The 17,428-nt window shown below is 35.7% G+C and overlaps 1 protein-coding gene across 1 annotated transcript in view; it reads right to left on the bottom strand.

Annotated features, from left to right (window-relative positions):
- Positions 1-17,428, bottom strand: part of LOC150087800 (voltage-dependent calcium channel type A subunit alpha-1-like) — a 1,442,149-nt gene that overhangs the window by 956,489 nt on the left and 468,232 nt on the right. The window contains exons 18-19 of the mRNA XM_090369204.1: positions 12,027-12,216; positions 9,390-9,496 (exon numbers count right to left, since the gene is read on the bottom strand). Coding sequence (XP_090225330.1) covers positions 9,390-9,496; positions 12,027-12,216 — 297 coding nt within the window. The remainder of the gene's footprint in view (positions 1-9,389; positions 9,497-12,026; positions 12,217-17,428) is intronic.

Raw genomic sequence — 17,428 nt, 5'->3', positions numbered from 1 at the left:
ATGGGTACCTCCCCTGAGTCCAAAGAAGCTCTCATAATTATGGCTAATGGTTTGCTTACTTCCTTTGCTGCCTCATTTAATATAACTGGATAGATCCCATCCATCCCATTTTCCTTTTTTATATTTATTCTCAAAAATTTCTCCTCAATTTTCCTCTCGGTTATTAAAAAATCATCTAGCTCACCGCCAGAGTTGAATACATGTCTAGCATTCCCTCCCTGAATAACTTCTCATGTGTGAATGTAGATGCAAAATACTCGTGTAGTTTGTTACCCACTGAGCAGGATCCTCAACTGTTGAACGATCAATATCCAGTGGACCAATCCAATTCATCCCTTTTCTTCTAGAGTGTACATAGGAAAAGAACTCTTTTCTGTTTTTCTTTGCATTCTTTGCCAAGAATTTCTCATAATCTACCTTTGGCTGCCTAATCTTCTTTGTGACTTGGTTATAGACCAGCTTATATCTATCATAGGCTCCTATGTCACCCATAAATTTATATGTATCCCATGAATTTTTCTTCTCTGCCATATGTTTCATTAGTTCATCTAACATCAATTTAGGCCTAAACCTTGAACAATTTTTCTTAGTTGGTGTGTAAAGCCTAGTATCTTCTAAGATAAGTTCTTTGAATGCTTCCGTAAATCCCACTTCAGCTCACTGTGATCACTGCCATCTAGTGGTTCCTTTATCTGCAGATTCTTAATGCATGAAGAATCACTACTGATAATCAGATCAAGGGTATTACTCCTTCTAGTTGCCTTACAAACATGCTGATGTAGAAAACCATCATCCAATAAATCCACAAAAGCCTTGCTAGTGTGTGAGTTAAATCCCCCATTATAAGACTCTCTGATTTACTGGCCCACTCTATTTCCCTGTACAGTTTCTTATTATACTCATTTTATAAATTATAAGAATAAGAACAGGTGAATGTATATTTGCATGTACACCAATGCTAGAAGTATAGTAAATAAATTTGATGAATTTTAAGTCTGGTCAAGACATCGAAAGCAGATATTGTTGGGATATCAGAGATGTGGTGTCACACAGATAATGGGAATGCAGAATTGGAATTTGAGGAGTACAATTTGTACAGAAAGGATATCAGGATAGGAAGGGGGGGGGGGTATGCTGTTAATTAAGAAAAACCTAAAATCAAAGGAAGTGCTTCCAGTTGACATAAATGGCCATTGCACTGTCGAGTCAGTTTGGTGTGACATAAGCACTGCGAAAGCAAAAATAAGTGTAGGGGTGTGTTATAGGGCTAATGACTCAAATGAGTACAATGAACAATTGTACAGAGAAATAGAGTGGGCTAGTAAGTCAGAATGTCTTATGATGGGGGATTTTAACTTCCCAGATATTGACTGGAATTTGTGGATTGGTTACTCACACACTAGCAAGACTTTTGTGGATTTATTGGATGATTGTTTTCTGCAGCAGCATGTTCAAGAAACAATCAGAGAGGGTAATACTCGTGATCTGGTTATTAGCAGTGATCATTCGTATATTAAGAATTTGCAGATAAAGAAATGACTAGGTGGCAGTGATCACAGTGTACTGATGTGGGATTTACTTAAAGATATAATTACCATCAGTAGTAAAGGAAACGGTTTTTGCTTCCGTAAAGGTTACTACCGTGGTCTCAGAGATTTTTTAAATTCTGTTCAGTGGGACCAACTGATGATGATGTTATCAACAGAAAATTCAATGTGAGAAGCATTCAAGGAATTAATTGTGGAAGCTACTACACTTTTCATACCTATTAAGAAATATTGTTCATGGTTTAGGCCTAAATGGTTGTCAAATGAACTAATGAGACTTGTTGTTGTTGTTGTTATTTTGGTTTTTAGGAGCATTAGCAGCTCAGGACATATTGCTCCGGGGATATGCGGTGATCATATCCTGACCCTTCCACATCCTCCGTATTTGGTGGTCACGGGCTCGAACTCCGGCCTAATCAAGAAGCGTGTGCTACACACAATGAGACTTAGGGAAAGAAGAAAAATGCATGGGAAGCATATAAATTATCAGCCGACACAGAAGCGTATGGCAGATATAAGATATTCTTTAATCAAGTCACAAAGGAGATTAGGCAAGTGAAGACAGATTACGAGAAATCTTTGGCAAAGGATGCTAAGAAAAACAGAAGGGTTTCTTTACTTATATAAACTCTAAAAGGAAGGGGTTGAATCAGATTTGTCCACTTGATATCGGTGGTTCGACTGTTGATGATCCTGCTCAATTAGCAAACAAACTGAATCAGTATTTTGCATCTACATTCACACATGAGGAGTTAGTAAGGAAGGAAAATTCCGAAGTTTATATCAAATTGTAACAGGATACTTAATGGTTTTGTAATAACTGACAGCAAAGTGGAGGAGAAATTATTGAAGTTAAACATAAGAAAGGCACCTGGGGTGGATGGGATCTATCCAGTTATATTAAAGAAGGTGGCAAAGGAACTAAGCAAACCCTTAGCCATAATTATGAGAGCATCCTTGGACTTAGGGCAAGTCACCACAGACTGGAGATGTACAAATGTATCCCCAATTCAGAAAGGGGGATCGAAGGGTGACAAGAGTAATTACAGATCAGTCAGTTCAACTTCTGTTCTGGTTAAAATAATGGATTCAGTGGTTAAAGATGCATTGTAGGATCATCTTTGCAACACTGCAGCAATAATTCAGAAACAGCATGGATTTGTTAAGGGAAAGTCTTGTCTGACAAATTTGATTGTATACTTCTGTACTTCTGGAATACTACTGTACAAATTGGAGCAGAATGGTATTAAGGGTAAGTTCTACAATAGATAAAAGGGTGGTTGAGTGTGAGAAGACAGAGGGTGGTAATTAATGGACGCTGCTCTTTGTGGACTAATGTTATTAGTGGAGTCCAACCTGGTTTGGTGTTGGGCCCAAATTTGTATATTTATCACTGATATTGATGTAGGTATATCAGGCTTTGTGTCAAAGTTTGCAGATGATACAAAGATTGGCAGGGTTTTTAATGACAGTAATTACAGTGTGCTACTGAAACAGGATCTAGAAAATTTGGGCAGTTGGGCTGAGAAGTGGCAACTGAAGTTTAGCATTGACAAATGCAAAGTCAATGATATACAGGAATTTTGCTAGCAGGGAAAAGGAGGTGATTATCCATTTGTGTAAGGCAACGGTCAGACTACACCTTGATTACTGCATACAGGTCTGGAGACTTCATTTTAGGATGGATGTAGATATGTTTGAGCGTGCACAGGGAAGAGTAACAAGATTGGTGATGGGAATGAAGGGATCCTCTTAACAAGAGAAGCTTAAGTTCTGAAAATTGCAGCGGCTGGAGACTAGGCACCTGCGAGTTGATCTGATTGAGGTGTATAAGGTCTTGAATGGGTTGAGCATGCTGAATTCTGATGGGATTCTTCCACTTGCTCAGATTACAAACCTAAGGGGGCATAAATTCGAATTGAGGAAAAACATTTGTAGAACAGATGTGCGGAAATGTTCCTTTAGCCAGCAGGTGGTTAATTGCTGCAGCAAATGTCCATTTGTTGCTGTGGAAGTTGATAGTATAAATAAATTCAAGGAGGAAGAGGAACTGGGCAAACTTTTAGAGGGAATGGTTGTGTGAATTTTTTTTTTTTTTGGCTGATGCTACATAAGCTCATACGCTTGCTTTCTTGCATCACATGCCTCTATTACTATTACTATCATGTAAGCTTGAAAGTTTTTTCAATTAAATAAACATGTGAAATTTCAACATCATTAATTACCTTTTTTGCAACTTCACTTCCATAATTTCTCATTGACACAAAGGGTTTTTCTTCTGGTTTGTCCTTCTCTTCTTTGCATTTATATATGTGAAGAATTTCTGATTCCCACTCTTTGCCAGCAATTTCTCACACTACCTTTGTCAGCCTAACCTTTTCTGTTGGACTATTACAAATCACTTTGTAGCTATTATAGGCCTCAGTGCTTTTTATTGCTCTGTAACTTTTCCATGCCATCTTTTTTCGCTCAAGTAATCTGGCAACTTCCTTATTCATCCAATTTGGAATCTTCTCGCTGAGTATTTTTTAATGGTATATAAGCATTCGAGGCTTCTGTGATTAATGTTTTGTTGTTATCTTCAGTCTCCTTTTTGCTGCAGTTTGGACTAATTTATATTATTTTTTACTTTATACAAATACCATAATCCCATGAAAGGCCACCAAACCCTTTACATTATACCAATGTGCCTTGCAGTATACAATTTGTCTGTACAAGAACATGTTCTTTCATAACAATGTCAATTTACCTATTTTCCATTTTATGCTTGAATTATTACATTAAAATCGATCTTCTGATTATTATTATTATTATTACACAAAAAATAACTAATATTCATGCAGTTAATAGGCAATCACACATGAACAGTTTTTTCTCCAGATCTGGACCATCATTGTTTTTATACTTGTAAAATAATGGTTTTTTAAACATTATATGCCAAAGATTAAAAGTATACAGGGTGTTTCAGTTAAACGTTTCAGAACTTCTAAGAGGGGTAGGGTACATCCTGACAACTCGAAATCATATAGCAATGTGGGGTCGGAAATGCTTTCCTGAAGTGGTGTTGTACACAAAAGCACCATAAAGAAAAGAGACCATAAGTGAGAAATCGTTTTAATAATTCATGAAAAGAAGCAAAAGGTACATGGATTAAAGTAAGTGTTCGAAGTTTCTTCCACGGGCTACAATGCACGCCTCACATCTCCGACGCATGGACATCCGAACATTCTGGAATACTCCAGGCGAATTTCGAATTTCTTGAACAAGAACGCCAAGTTAGTAGGATGGATGATTACACGAACGCAGAGTTAGCTGATATGCATTTGGCGTACGGGGCTGCAAATTGTAGTGGGCCAGCCGCACAACGTTTGTACGCGGAACGATAGCCGACGAGGCGTATTCCCAGTCATAATTTCTTTGCAAGACTGCACCAGAGGTTAGCTGAGAGAGGTTCATTTGAAAGAGCTGACAGGGACAGGGTAAGAACAGCACGGACTCCAGCCGTCAAACAGAATGTGCTGCAGCATGTACAGGGGAATCCAAGAACGAGTACACGAAGTCTAGCAAACGCAGTCGGGGTTTCCCATTGCAGCGTCTGGAGGATTCTCCGAGAACAAGACATGCATCCGTTTCACGTGCAGCGTGTCCAGACACAGCAACCGGAGGATTATGCACCTCGTATTGCTTTCGCACAGTGGTACCTTGGAAAATGTGCTACAAATCCCCTTTTTCCTGCTGAAGTGTTGTTTTCCGATGAGGCATCCTTCACAAGGGAAGGAATTTTCAACACGCATAACGACCATATCTGGGCGGTCGAGAACCCGCATGCAATACGACGTCGTGCAGCACGGATTCGATTTTCGGTCAATGTATGGGCCGGTATTATGGGAGATCACCTCATCGGACCTTACCTGTTACCGTGTCGTCTAACCGGACCTATCTACTTGATCTTTCTGCAGCAAGTATTGCCACAACTTTTGAGAGATGAACAGATTTCTGCATCGACGCAACAGACAATGTGGTTCCAACACGATGGAGCCCCTGCCCATTATAGCGGAGATGTTCGTAACTACCTGGATGTCACATTTGGTCAACAGTGGATCGGACGTGGTGGTCCCGTGCGTTGGCCTGCTCGGTCACCCGACCTATCATGTCTTGATTTTTATTTCTGGGGTCATATGAAATCGCTAGTTTATGACATCCCTGTTGACAATGCTGAGGAGCTGGTTGCAAGAATCGCAGTAGCTGCCGAAGAAATTCGAAATTCGCCTGGAGTATTCCAGAATGTTCAGATGTCCATGCGTCGGAGATGTGAGGCGTGCATTGTAGCCCGTGGAAGAAACTTCGAACACTTACTTTAATCCATGTACCTTTTGCTTCTTTTTATGTATTATTAAAACGATTTCTCACTTATGGTCTCTTTTCTTTATGGTGCTTCTGTGTACAACACCGCTTCAGGAAAGCATTTCCGACCCCACATTGCTATATGATTTCGAGTTGTCAGGATGTACCCTACCCCTCTTAGAAGTTCTGAAACGTTTAACTGAAACACCCTGTATATATATATATATATATATTTTTTTTTTTTTTTTTTTTTTTTTTCATATATAGTAGGCCACAAACAAGCAGTTTTGTCGGTGATTTTATCCTGCAGATTTGGATTTATGCCAGTCCAAGTCTGCGAGAAAAAACACTTGTGTGTAACTGCAAAATGTTGCAGGAACTTTGAAAAGAATATAAATGGATAATTTTCTATAATTATTTAAAGTTTACAATTTACTTCAACATGGGAATAAATAATAATAATTTATTATTTTTCATTGAAAAATATTAATTTTAAGGTGTTTTCTGGATTAATTTGTAGTGCTGGAATATGTCAAAGTTTCATGATGCAAGAAAGAGAGATGAAATAAACATCTCTAATTTCAAGAGAAATGCAATAAACATCTCTATTAATTTAAATTTGGCAATAATTAATATTATCATTTCTATTTTGTGGTGTATCAACCTATTTCTCAAATTGTAAGTATAATTAATAAACTTTTTGTTTTTATTAAAACTAATGAGTGTATATGGTGGCCAAAAAACACATCATTTAAAAACAATTGAATTATTATTAAAAAATAACAAATAATAAACATAATAAATATTGCAATCTACTAATAAAAGATCAAGCATTAGTATAATATAAGCACAATTCAAAATACTAAATAATTTCCTTACAACTTAAGGTTAAAGGTCATCACCTGTCAAGAGATGCCAAATAACAAATAACAATAACTCATGTTATTGTTATTTGTTATTGGTTTTTTTTTAGGAGCATTAGCAACTAAGGCCATATTGCTCTGGGGATATGCAGTGGTCATTTCCTGACCTTTCCGCATCCTCTATATTTGGTAGTCACGGGCTTGAACCCCGGTCTAATCAAGACGTGTGTGTGCTACGCACTGCTGCTCCTGCCCACCTGGCTACGGAGGTGCCACTCATGTTATAAAACTCCATCAAACTACTGCTGGGTTAAGATGATCCTGCAATACTTCTTTAACCACTGACTCCATTATTTTCCTTGGAACAGAAGTCAAACTTATAGATCTATAATTGTTCACATCACCCTTTGTGAACAGGAGAGACATTTGCACATCTACAATCTTCAGAAGCATCTCCTGAATAATTATATGGCCAAGAGTCTGCTTAACCCTTTTGCTGCTTCTTTTAATATAACTGAATAGATCTAATCAGCCCCAGCTGTCTTATTTACTTTTAGTGTCAGCCATTTCTCTTCTACTTCCTTCACAATTATAACAAAGTCATTTAGTCCAAGTTACTTCTGATGTTCCCATCCCTGAAAAGTTCTGAAAATAATGAATTGATACTCGATACTCATATCAATTCATTATTTCTGAGTGTTTCTTGTTTAAATTTAATTTAATTTTTACCCAAAATGGGTTACAAAAAAGCTATTCACTTAGAAGCTTCAAAAATATAAAATTTGCTACTGCCCATGATATGAATTGTATAACGGAATAATTATATATCTGAAGTGCTATCTGAAAAGAGAGAGAGAGAGAGAATACCAGTGACATGCAGTGACCTCTTGAACAGGCGAAGCAGTAAATGTTAACCAATAGTTACAAAAACAAAAATGGTGTTACCTGGTCATTTTGTATTACTTTTACTTTTTTTACTTTTTCACTTTTACTATTTTTACATTTTTTTTTTTTTTTTTTTTTTTTTTTACTTCTGAAATTTTTTATTTTTTGAATCTTGCTTGGAATATACCAATGCTTTACCTTTTAGTAACAGACTGCAATACTTATTAAATGTATTTTTTATGAAAAATTCAGAAATGTAAATATGTTGTGTTTTTTACATGTTATTTTTTATGAAATAAAAATTTTATTTTTTAATTCTGCTGGAAAAAAACATTATAAACATAAAATACAAAACATGAAACTATTAATCACTTCCATTTTAAAGTTTATAAAATTATTTAATCCTTTAAGCTGTCACAAAAATAACAGAAGTAGATAAAATACACCAATTGGTTTAAAATACTAGAAATGGATGAAAATGGAGAACTTAATTTAATTCAAATTTCATTTTCAGTCAGTTAAAATGTTTTAAGAAGATAAAGCTTTTGTATATTCTAACTGTAATATGTAATATGAATTTATGGTTTGTTTTTAATTCTTTGAGACCTTCTATTTTTAATAATCTCATGCTTATTGGAAAACCTACAACCAAAAGGTTTTTAAACTATCAAGTTTTCTAATACTGTATATCTTGAATGAACATTGTTAACATCACATTAATTATAACATAACTGTCCTACCTCACTCATTTCTGTGATTCACTGCAAACAGAATATCTACATGCAGACATGTAAGAACAAATGCCTCCCTTTACTTATATTCAGTACAGTACTTCGAAAAGTAATCCCAATTCTGATCTAACAATCACAATTTCAGTTGAATGTCACTTCAATAAAATTGTATAAAACAGGAGCAATTAAATGCCATGCTTTTCTAAGAAGAAACTAAAAAACTTTTCAGAAATTTTTAAATGTGATAAGCAATTAGCTTGAAGAAAATATCAACATGAAGTGTATACTCATATATATTTTTATTATTAATAGCCATATGGTGCAAGGAAGCCTGAGGCTTCTGCTGCACCTGGCAAAAAAAAAAAAAATTCTGAATTACCCAGAGAGAGAGAGAGAAGTAGAAGGGAATCACCAAGAAAGATAAGAATGATGATAGCCAGCTCAGGACCCTGGTGTGCCAAGCCCATACTCACCAGATGTGAGCCCCTGGGGGGTTATATACGTTCAATGAACTTCAAGCTGACAATTTTTCATACAGCTTGCTACACCATGATAAATAGGAAGTGTTAATGGAGATAATTAATCAGTCAATTACATCAATATATGTAGTGAAAGGAAATCAGAGTGAAAATAATGAATATGATACCAAAATTTGGTGATGCATTTTGCTGTTAAGGTGAATGGAACCTTACTTAGTATAGTAAATGAAATATTGTGTTGTCTAAGTATTTCTTTCTGCCTCGGGCAGATTACCATTCAAACTCAGACTTCTCTAAAGAAGTGCAAAGTGGGAAACCCACTATACTGTCATAGAAGACAATATTTGACCTATTCTAGATAAACAAGATACTATATTAAATTTTAAAATTAGTCAGGGAAGCATTTGAGTAGATTCTATGAAACCTGGAGAATACCAATCCACACTGGAGAATACCAATCATCATTATTTAGCAATTATATTGTTAATATACAAATTAATTTACTCAACAATTATGTGAATTATTTAAGCCTCTACTTACACAAAGGCAAAGGCAACAAGTGCACAGATCACTACTATGGCATCTAAGATATTCCAAAGATCTCGGCAGTAAGAACCAGGATGCAAAATGATACCTTGGTCAACAACCTGGAACAAAAAATAAAGCACAAATAAGATGAAGTATGAATATATCAAGGTTAATATAAGAAAAATTGTGCTCATCTCACATCTTCTGTTGGTCATCTTTTTTGGGAAGTAAACTTGTAACATCACTGTCCTAATTCTTCACTCCCTTGTCTCTCAAGGTCAAGACTGTTGACCTTGAGAGATTGTTGTTGTTTCCATGTGGTTGATCATTTTGTTTCTTTATTGTCGAGATGTTTGTCCCTTCACTCATATTCAGAGAGTGGAGTGTAGTTTAAAGTGCACAAAAAATATTCATTCTGTGTGCATTTTAAGAATGGCTAGTGAATGAAACGTAGCCATCTGTCCTAATTATTATTCAAAAATCAGAGATAAAGACAATCATAATTTTCCAAAAGATGAACTTCTCCATAAAACTCAGAAGTTGTATTTAAGAGAGACAACAGCTTCAAAGAAATAAATGCAGTCATTTGTTTAGAGCATTTTTCTAAGGAAGACTACAAGCATTCCTTAAGGGAAAAACTTCTGTGTTTGTCTCTCTGAAAAATATTAAAAGGCAGTGCAGTGCCAAGTTTGAATCTACTCTTAATTCAGAGAGGAGATCTGGCCAAAAAGAAAGGAAACAAATTGATATTTCTCATGATTTGATAGGGCAGATAATCCTGATAATGGAGGGGACCCAATTGAGGACATTAGAAGGGTGGATGTTAAAATCGCAGAAAGACGTGAATTGAAAAAAAACAAAATGAAATTATGTCAAGGGAAAATGAAAAGCAGAAAAAATGTGCTGTTCAAACTATTGCCTAATATAACCAATGAAGGTTTTGAAGATAAAACAAAATCAAATATACAATGAATCACTTAAGGTGTGATTGTTGGCAAAGAATAAAAATCATATGTAAAAAATTTGCTTCTTCCAATTTTTATTCCAGCACAGATATTTTGATTTTAAGATAAAATAGTTTCTATGGAATTCAACTGATATTTCAGCTGCCATAACTTTAATAATTCCAGGAGAGCATTCTTACCTCAATATTAAGGTGCATTTTCTGCTACTCACTTTGACAACATTGTGCCACTGGGCAATAAAATAAAATGTGCACCTGGAGTTCAAGCAACAACTAAAAAATGATACAACATACCAACTGATTCAACTGAGTGAAGAAGAAACAACCATGATGTGCAATTTCTAGTGATGATTTATGGCAAAAAAAATGTGTTACAGTATTGAAACAGATGAGGTTATGGGATCATATAAACACATACTAGTGTGCATGATAAGAGAGGAAGCAATACTAATACTTTATGATTTTGATTACTTTATGATTACTTATATTCACCAAACTTTATATATATATATATATATATATATATAAAGTTTCAATAAAAAGGCACTGGGATCTATCTTACCTACTTTTAAGGCTTGGACTATTTGTGGCTAATTACATTATATTTGGGTGCTCAAATTTTTAAATTTGATGCAAAGTGTTTAGATTATTTTAGATTGTACAGATTACTTAGATTTTATGATTTAAAATTTTAAATTTGGCCTAACCGCTGCTTTTCTCAGTGGGAAAGTTGTTCCCCATTCTTAGTTTAGTTTAAAAACATCATCGTGATGTTTTTAAACTAAACTTTCAAAATATCAGCTAAACACACATACTGAAGAGCAAACATCCCATATAACCCTGCTGTTCCTTTTTTTTCCCTTCAAGTAAAATAAGCTTGCATTCATTTCTGAAGTACACTGACGCTGTTTTTAGACTAAGCCAGGGAAAAACTTTCCCACTGAGAAAACAAAAGGCAAATTTAAATTCAATAATTATAAAATATAAATAGTAATACTTAGTTTAATTTTGACATCAAATTCAAACATTTCAGCACAAGTATAACAAAAATAGATTTGAATGACCAATTACCTAAACCTAAAAATAAGTGAGATAGACCCTGGTGCTTTTTAATTATATATTTAATTATATTTTATTTAATTATATATATATATACATATATGCACAAACACACACAGTAAAATCCTCTTAAAACAAATACTATTTTAACATTTTGTTATAACAAAAACATTTCTGGTACGTACTAAGTTCCCTTATTATTAATGCTTTATTAGTCTAGTCTAGTTTGAACAAATTAGTTCTGATGAAAAATTCAATAGAACAAATTATCTTCGAATGCCATTCCTTAGTTGTTACCTGGGGTACAAGTATGGTACACATGGCAATACTTCCTAGTGCATCTTTTACAATATTGTGATAGTGTCAGCTATATGAAGATGTATATTTTTCTAGGAAAAAATGCTCTATTCACTGCACCAGATCATGATGTTTCCTGTGCAGCTTTGAATTAATTTCTAAGGACACCATACAGTCAGCAGTATTGACAGTATACCCCTCCTCCCTCAAGAAATCAAGTTAAATAATGCCTCTTAATCTCAAAAAGATAATTTGTTTGAATAAAATTTGAAATGCTTCATGTGTAAACATAAGTTGTAATTAAAATACAATTGTAATCAAATACTTACTTTAAGCACCATTTCAACTGTAAACACTCCTGTGAAGGCATAATCAAAATGATTTAATATTTTGTTGCTAGGGGAGTCTTCATCAACAGGATCCTCTGCAGCTAATGCTATACTACTTAGTGAAATGATGATCATGATGAAAAGATCAAAATATCGAAGATTAACAATGTAATGGGCGGCGCGGCGGACTCTAAAATACAAAAAATGATTTCACTTAGGTTAAAAAAAATTTCGTTATACTCAAAAAATATCAGTCACTTCTGATTACAAAAAATGCAAATCAAGTATCAGCACACTATGATCGTTAACATAATTAACTGGAGATGCTAAATTTCAGATTCCAAGTGATAAAAAATACATATAATTTTTAATCATAATGAACAAATATAGTCATATCCATTATTATTATTTATTATTATTATTATTATTAGCAACATGGTGCAAGGAAGCCTGAGGCTTATGCTGCACCAGCTAAAAAAAAAAAAATTCCCCAAGTTACCCGGGAGAGAGAGAGAGAGAAGTAGTAAAAAGGAATCACCAAGAAAGAGAGAAGAATGATGATATCCAGCTCAGGACCCTGGTGCAAGCCTATACTCACCATATGTGAGCCTCTAGGGCAATTTATAATGAACCACATGGGATTTGATGAAAACTTCATTTTGTATTCATAAATTCAGTGCAAGAGTAACTTCAACAAAACAGATAAAAACACAGTACAGTATTAAGTAAAAAACAAAATCAGTAGCAAAATGCAAAAAAAAGTGAATGTCTAGTAAAAATAACTGACATGTTCAAAGTCGCCGTTTTTTACCCCCTCCTGGATTAACCATTCATCTAATTACACTGTTTTTTCCTTTCTCAAGTTTTCAGGAAAATCCATGTTATCCAATACACCATTTTTGGCAAGTCCACCTTGCAATGTCAAAAACTTTTAATTATATCTTAACATCAGCTCTTTATTCAAGGGATTTTAACCTCAAAGCCACAAACATATCTAATGATTAATTTCTGAAAACATAATATGCCAAAATGGATGAACGCCAGTCATCCATTTCGGCATATTAAGGCAGGTTAGGAGTTTAACTGAGCAAAAGAAACAGCTATGGGACAGGTACAGGTAATCATGGGATTCTAATTTGTAGGAGCAATTACAACAGAATATGTAAATATGTAACAAAGCCACTGATATGCTTAGATGGGCAAAAGCTGATTGTGAGAAAGCATTAGCAGTGGAAAATGATGCAAGATTATACAACAGCCAAAAAAAAAAAAAAAACCCTCTCATTTTACCTATTCATTCCCTCCAATAGTTTTTCTAGTTCTTTCTTGAATTTATTTAAGCTATCAACTGCCACAACAACAGATAGAAGTTTCTTCCAGCAACCAACCACCTGTTGACTAATGGCAAACTTCTGCACATCTATACTGCATCTGTCCTTCCTCAGTTTAAAATTTTGCCTAGTCATGGGAGTGGTCTGAGCAAGAGGAAGAATCCCATCAGCAATGAGCTTGCTCGATGTATTCAAAGCCTTAAACACCTCACACCTCACAGGTGCCTAGTCTCCAGTTGCTACAATTTGCAGAACTGAAGCCTTTCTTAGTAAGAGCACCCCTTTGTTCTGCTCGCCAATCTCGTTGCCCTTCTCTATACTTGTTTCAGCAGCATCACATCCTTCCTAAAATGAGGCCTGCAGACCTGTATTCAAGATGTGATGTGGCCCGACCATTATCTTATACAATGGGATAATCACCTTCTTATCTCTGCTAGCACAATTCCTGTATATCATTGAAAAAACACTCCCAGATCTTTTTCATTTTCCACTACCCTGAGTATCAGACAATTGATAATCAGGGTAGTACCGCACAGTTGGTATACATTACTCTGGGGTTACTATATGCTACCTATATACAGTATTTTGCATTTGTCAATGTTAAACTTCAATTGCCATTTCTCAGTCAATCTGCCTAAGTTTTCTAGATCCTGTTACAGTAGCATACATCATTCCTGTCTTTGCCACCCTGCCAACTTCTGTATCATTTACAAACTTAGATATTAAGTCTGATATGCCTTCATCAATATCATTAATAAATATAGCAAACTGCAATGGGCCCAACACCAAACCATTGGGATGACTCCACTAATAACATTACTTCACAAATATCAACTTCCATTGATTACCACTCTGTCTTCTTCCACTCAATCATCCTTTTATCCATAGCAGCAAATTGCCCATAATGACACACTGGTCCAATTTGTACAGCAGTCTTTTATGTGCAACAATATCAAAATATTTCCTGAAATCCAAGTATACGATATCAAAATTATTTTTTGCATCCAGTTCCTTTGTGAGCACATCGTAGTAACTGATCAAACTGGTGAAACAAGATTTCCCCCTTAACAAATCCATTAGAAAAGAGAGTTAATAATGGGATCAGGAGTTCATTCAGTATGTGAATACAAAATAGAAGAGACTAAATCTAATAAATCCCTTAACCTTTTGCAATGAAGTACCCAGTAGAAATAGCAGATAAGTTGAACAGATACTTCACAATGATATTTACAATCAAATAGGAAGGGTAATATTCCTTTGGGTAATATTAAGGAGTCAGATTGTTGTAAAATAAGAGATATAATGATCTCAGATAAGCATTTGTTAGAAAAGCTACTCAGGTGAAGGGCAAGACTTCAGAGGGTTGATGATATGTATTCAGTTAATTAAAAAGACTTCATGTGGATGTAGCAAACTGGGAATGTTAATAGTAGTAGTATTAGAGGCATGTGATGCAAGAAAGCAAGTGTATGAGCTTATGCAGCATCAGCAAAAAAAAAAAACATAATAAAATAAAATAAAACCATTCCCTCTAAATGGCTGTCCAGTTCCTCCTTAAATTTATTTAACCTATCAACTTCCACAACGACAGATGGAAGTTTGTTCCAGCAATTAACCACCCACCGGCTAAAGGCAAATTTCCGCACATCTATTCTACATCCATCTGTCTTTTCTTAATTTGAATTTATGCCCCCTTAGATTCGTAATCCGAACAAGTGGAAAGATCCCATCAGAATTCGGCGTGCTCAACCCATTCAAGACCTTATACACCTCAATCAGATCACCGTGCAGGTGCCTAGTCTCCAGCCACTGCAATTTGCAGAACTTAAGCCTCTCTTGGTAAGAGGATCCCTTCATTCCCCCTCACCAATCTTGTTACCCTTCTCTGTACAAGCTCAAGCAAATCTACATCCTTCCTAAAATGAGGTCTCCAGACCTGTATGCAGTACTCAAGGTGTGGCCTGACCATTGCCTTATACAGAGAGAGACAATCACCTCCTTTTCCCCTGCTAGCAAAATTCCTATAGATCATTGACAAAACCCCATGACCTGCCCTGGCAGTCTGTCTGCATTGCTCAGAAAACTTCATATCTGACTGCACAATTACTCCCAGGTCTTTTTCATTTTCTACCACCTTAAGTGTAGTACCACACAGTTGTTACGTTTCTCTGGGGTTACTTCTACCCAGCAGTACTTGGCATTTATCAAGGTTAAACTTCAGTTGCCACTTCTTAGCCCATCTGCCCAAATTATCTAGATCCTGTTGCACTAGCACACTGGCATTACTGTCATTAACAACCCTGCCAACCTTTGTATCATCTGCAAACTTCAACACTAAGCCTGATATACCTTCATCAATATCATTGATAAATATACAAAACAACAGAGGACCCAACACCGAACCCTGTGGGACTCCACTAATAACATTAGTCTACGAAGAGCAGCACCCATTAATTACCATCCTCTGTCTTCTCCTACTCACCATCCTTTTATCCATTGTAGCAACTTACTCTTAATACCATTCTGCTCCAATTTGTACAATAGTCTTCCTTGCACAACAATGTCAAAAGTTTTCCTGAAATCCAAATATATGATATCAAAATTATTTTTTGCATCCAGTTCCTTTGTAACCATATCATAATATCCTTATCAATTTTGCCAGACACGACTTTCCCTTAACAAACCCATGCTGTGTCTGAATTATTGCTGCAGTCTTGTCTAGATGATCCTGCAATGCATCTTTAACCAGTGGCTCCATTATTTTATCTGGAACAGAAGTTAAACTAACTGGTCTGTAATTACTCGTGTCACCCTTTGATCCCCCTTTGTGAATTGGTGTTACATTTGCACATCTCCAGTCCATTGGGACCTCCCCTGAGTCCAAGGATGCTCTCATAATTATGGCTAAGGGTTTGCTTAGTTGCTTTGCCGCCTCCTTTAATATAACAGATAGATCCCATCCACCCCAGGTGCCTTTCTTATGTTTAACTTCAACAATTTCTCCTCCACTTTGCTCTCAGTTATTAGAAAATCATTAAGCACCCTGCTTCAATTTGATAACCTTCTGCCATTTTCAAACCTTAATAACTCCTCATGTGTGAATGTAGGATGTAAAATACTCATTCAGTTTGTTTGCTATGTGAGCAGGATCATCAACGGTCGAACCATCGATATCAAGTGGACCAATCAGATTCATCCCCTTCCTTTTAGAGTTTATATAAGTAAAGAAATCCTTGCTGTTTTTCTTAGCATCATTTGCCAAAGATTTCTCGTAATCTGCCTTCGCCTGCCTAACCTCCTTTGTGACCTGATTACAGACTACCTTATATCTGCCATAGGCTTTTAGTCGCTTGATAATTTATATGCATCCCATGCATTTTTCCTCTCTGTCACGAGTCTCATTAGTTCATTTGATAACCATTTAGGCCTAAACCTTGAACAATATTTCTTAATAGGTATGAAACTTTTAGTAGCATCCACCATTAATTCCTTGAATGCTTCCCACTTTGAATTTACTGTTGTACAGAATTTGTACAGAATTTAAAAACTGTCTGAGACCACTGTACTCACCTTTACGGAAGCAAAAACCCTTTCCTTTACCCCTGATGGTAATTATATCTTTAAGTAAATCCCACATCAGTACACTGTGATCACTGCCACCTGGTGGTTCCTTTATCTGCAAATTCTTAATGCACGAATGATCACTGCTGATAACCAGATCAAGAGTATTACCCTCTCTGCTTGCCTCTCGAACATGCTGCTGCAGAAAACAATCATCCAATAAATACACAAAAGTCTTACTAGTGTGTGAGTGACCAACCTACCATTTCCAGTCAATATCTGGGAAGTTAAAATCCCCCATTACAAGACATTCTGATTTACTACCCCACTCTATTTCTCTGTACAATTGTTCATTGTACTTATTCGAGTCATTAGGCCTATAACACACTCCTACTCTTATTTTTGCTTTCGCAGTGCTTATGTCACACCAAACTGACTCAACAGTGCACTGTTCATCTATATCAACTGGATGCACTTCTTTTGATTTTATGTTTTTCTTAATTAACAGCA

This window comes from Mastigoproctus giganteus, chromosome 3, assembly GCF_048544385.1.
Source record: "Mastigoproctus giganteus isolate SK-2022 chromosome 3, ASM4854438v1, whole genome shotgun sequence".
NCBI classification, from domain to species: domain Eukaryota; kingdom Metazoa; phylum Arthropoda; class Arachnida; order Uropygi; family Thelyphonidae; genus Mastigoproctus; species Mastigoproctus giganteus.
This window is presented reverse-complemented; position numbering and strand designations above follow the sequence as displayed.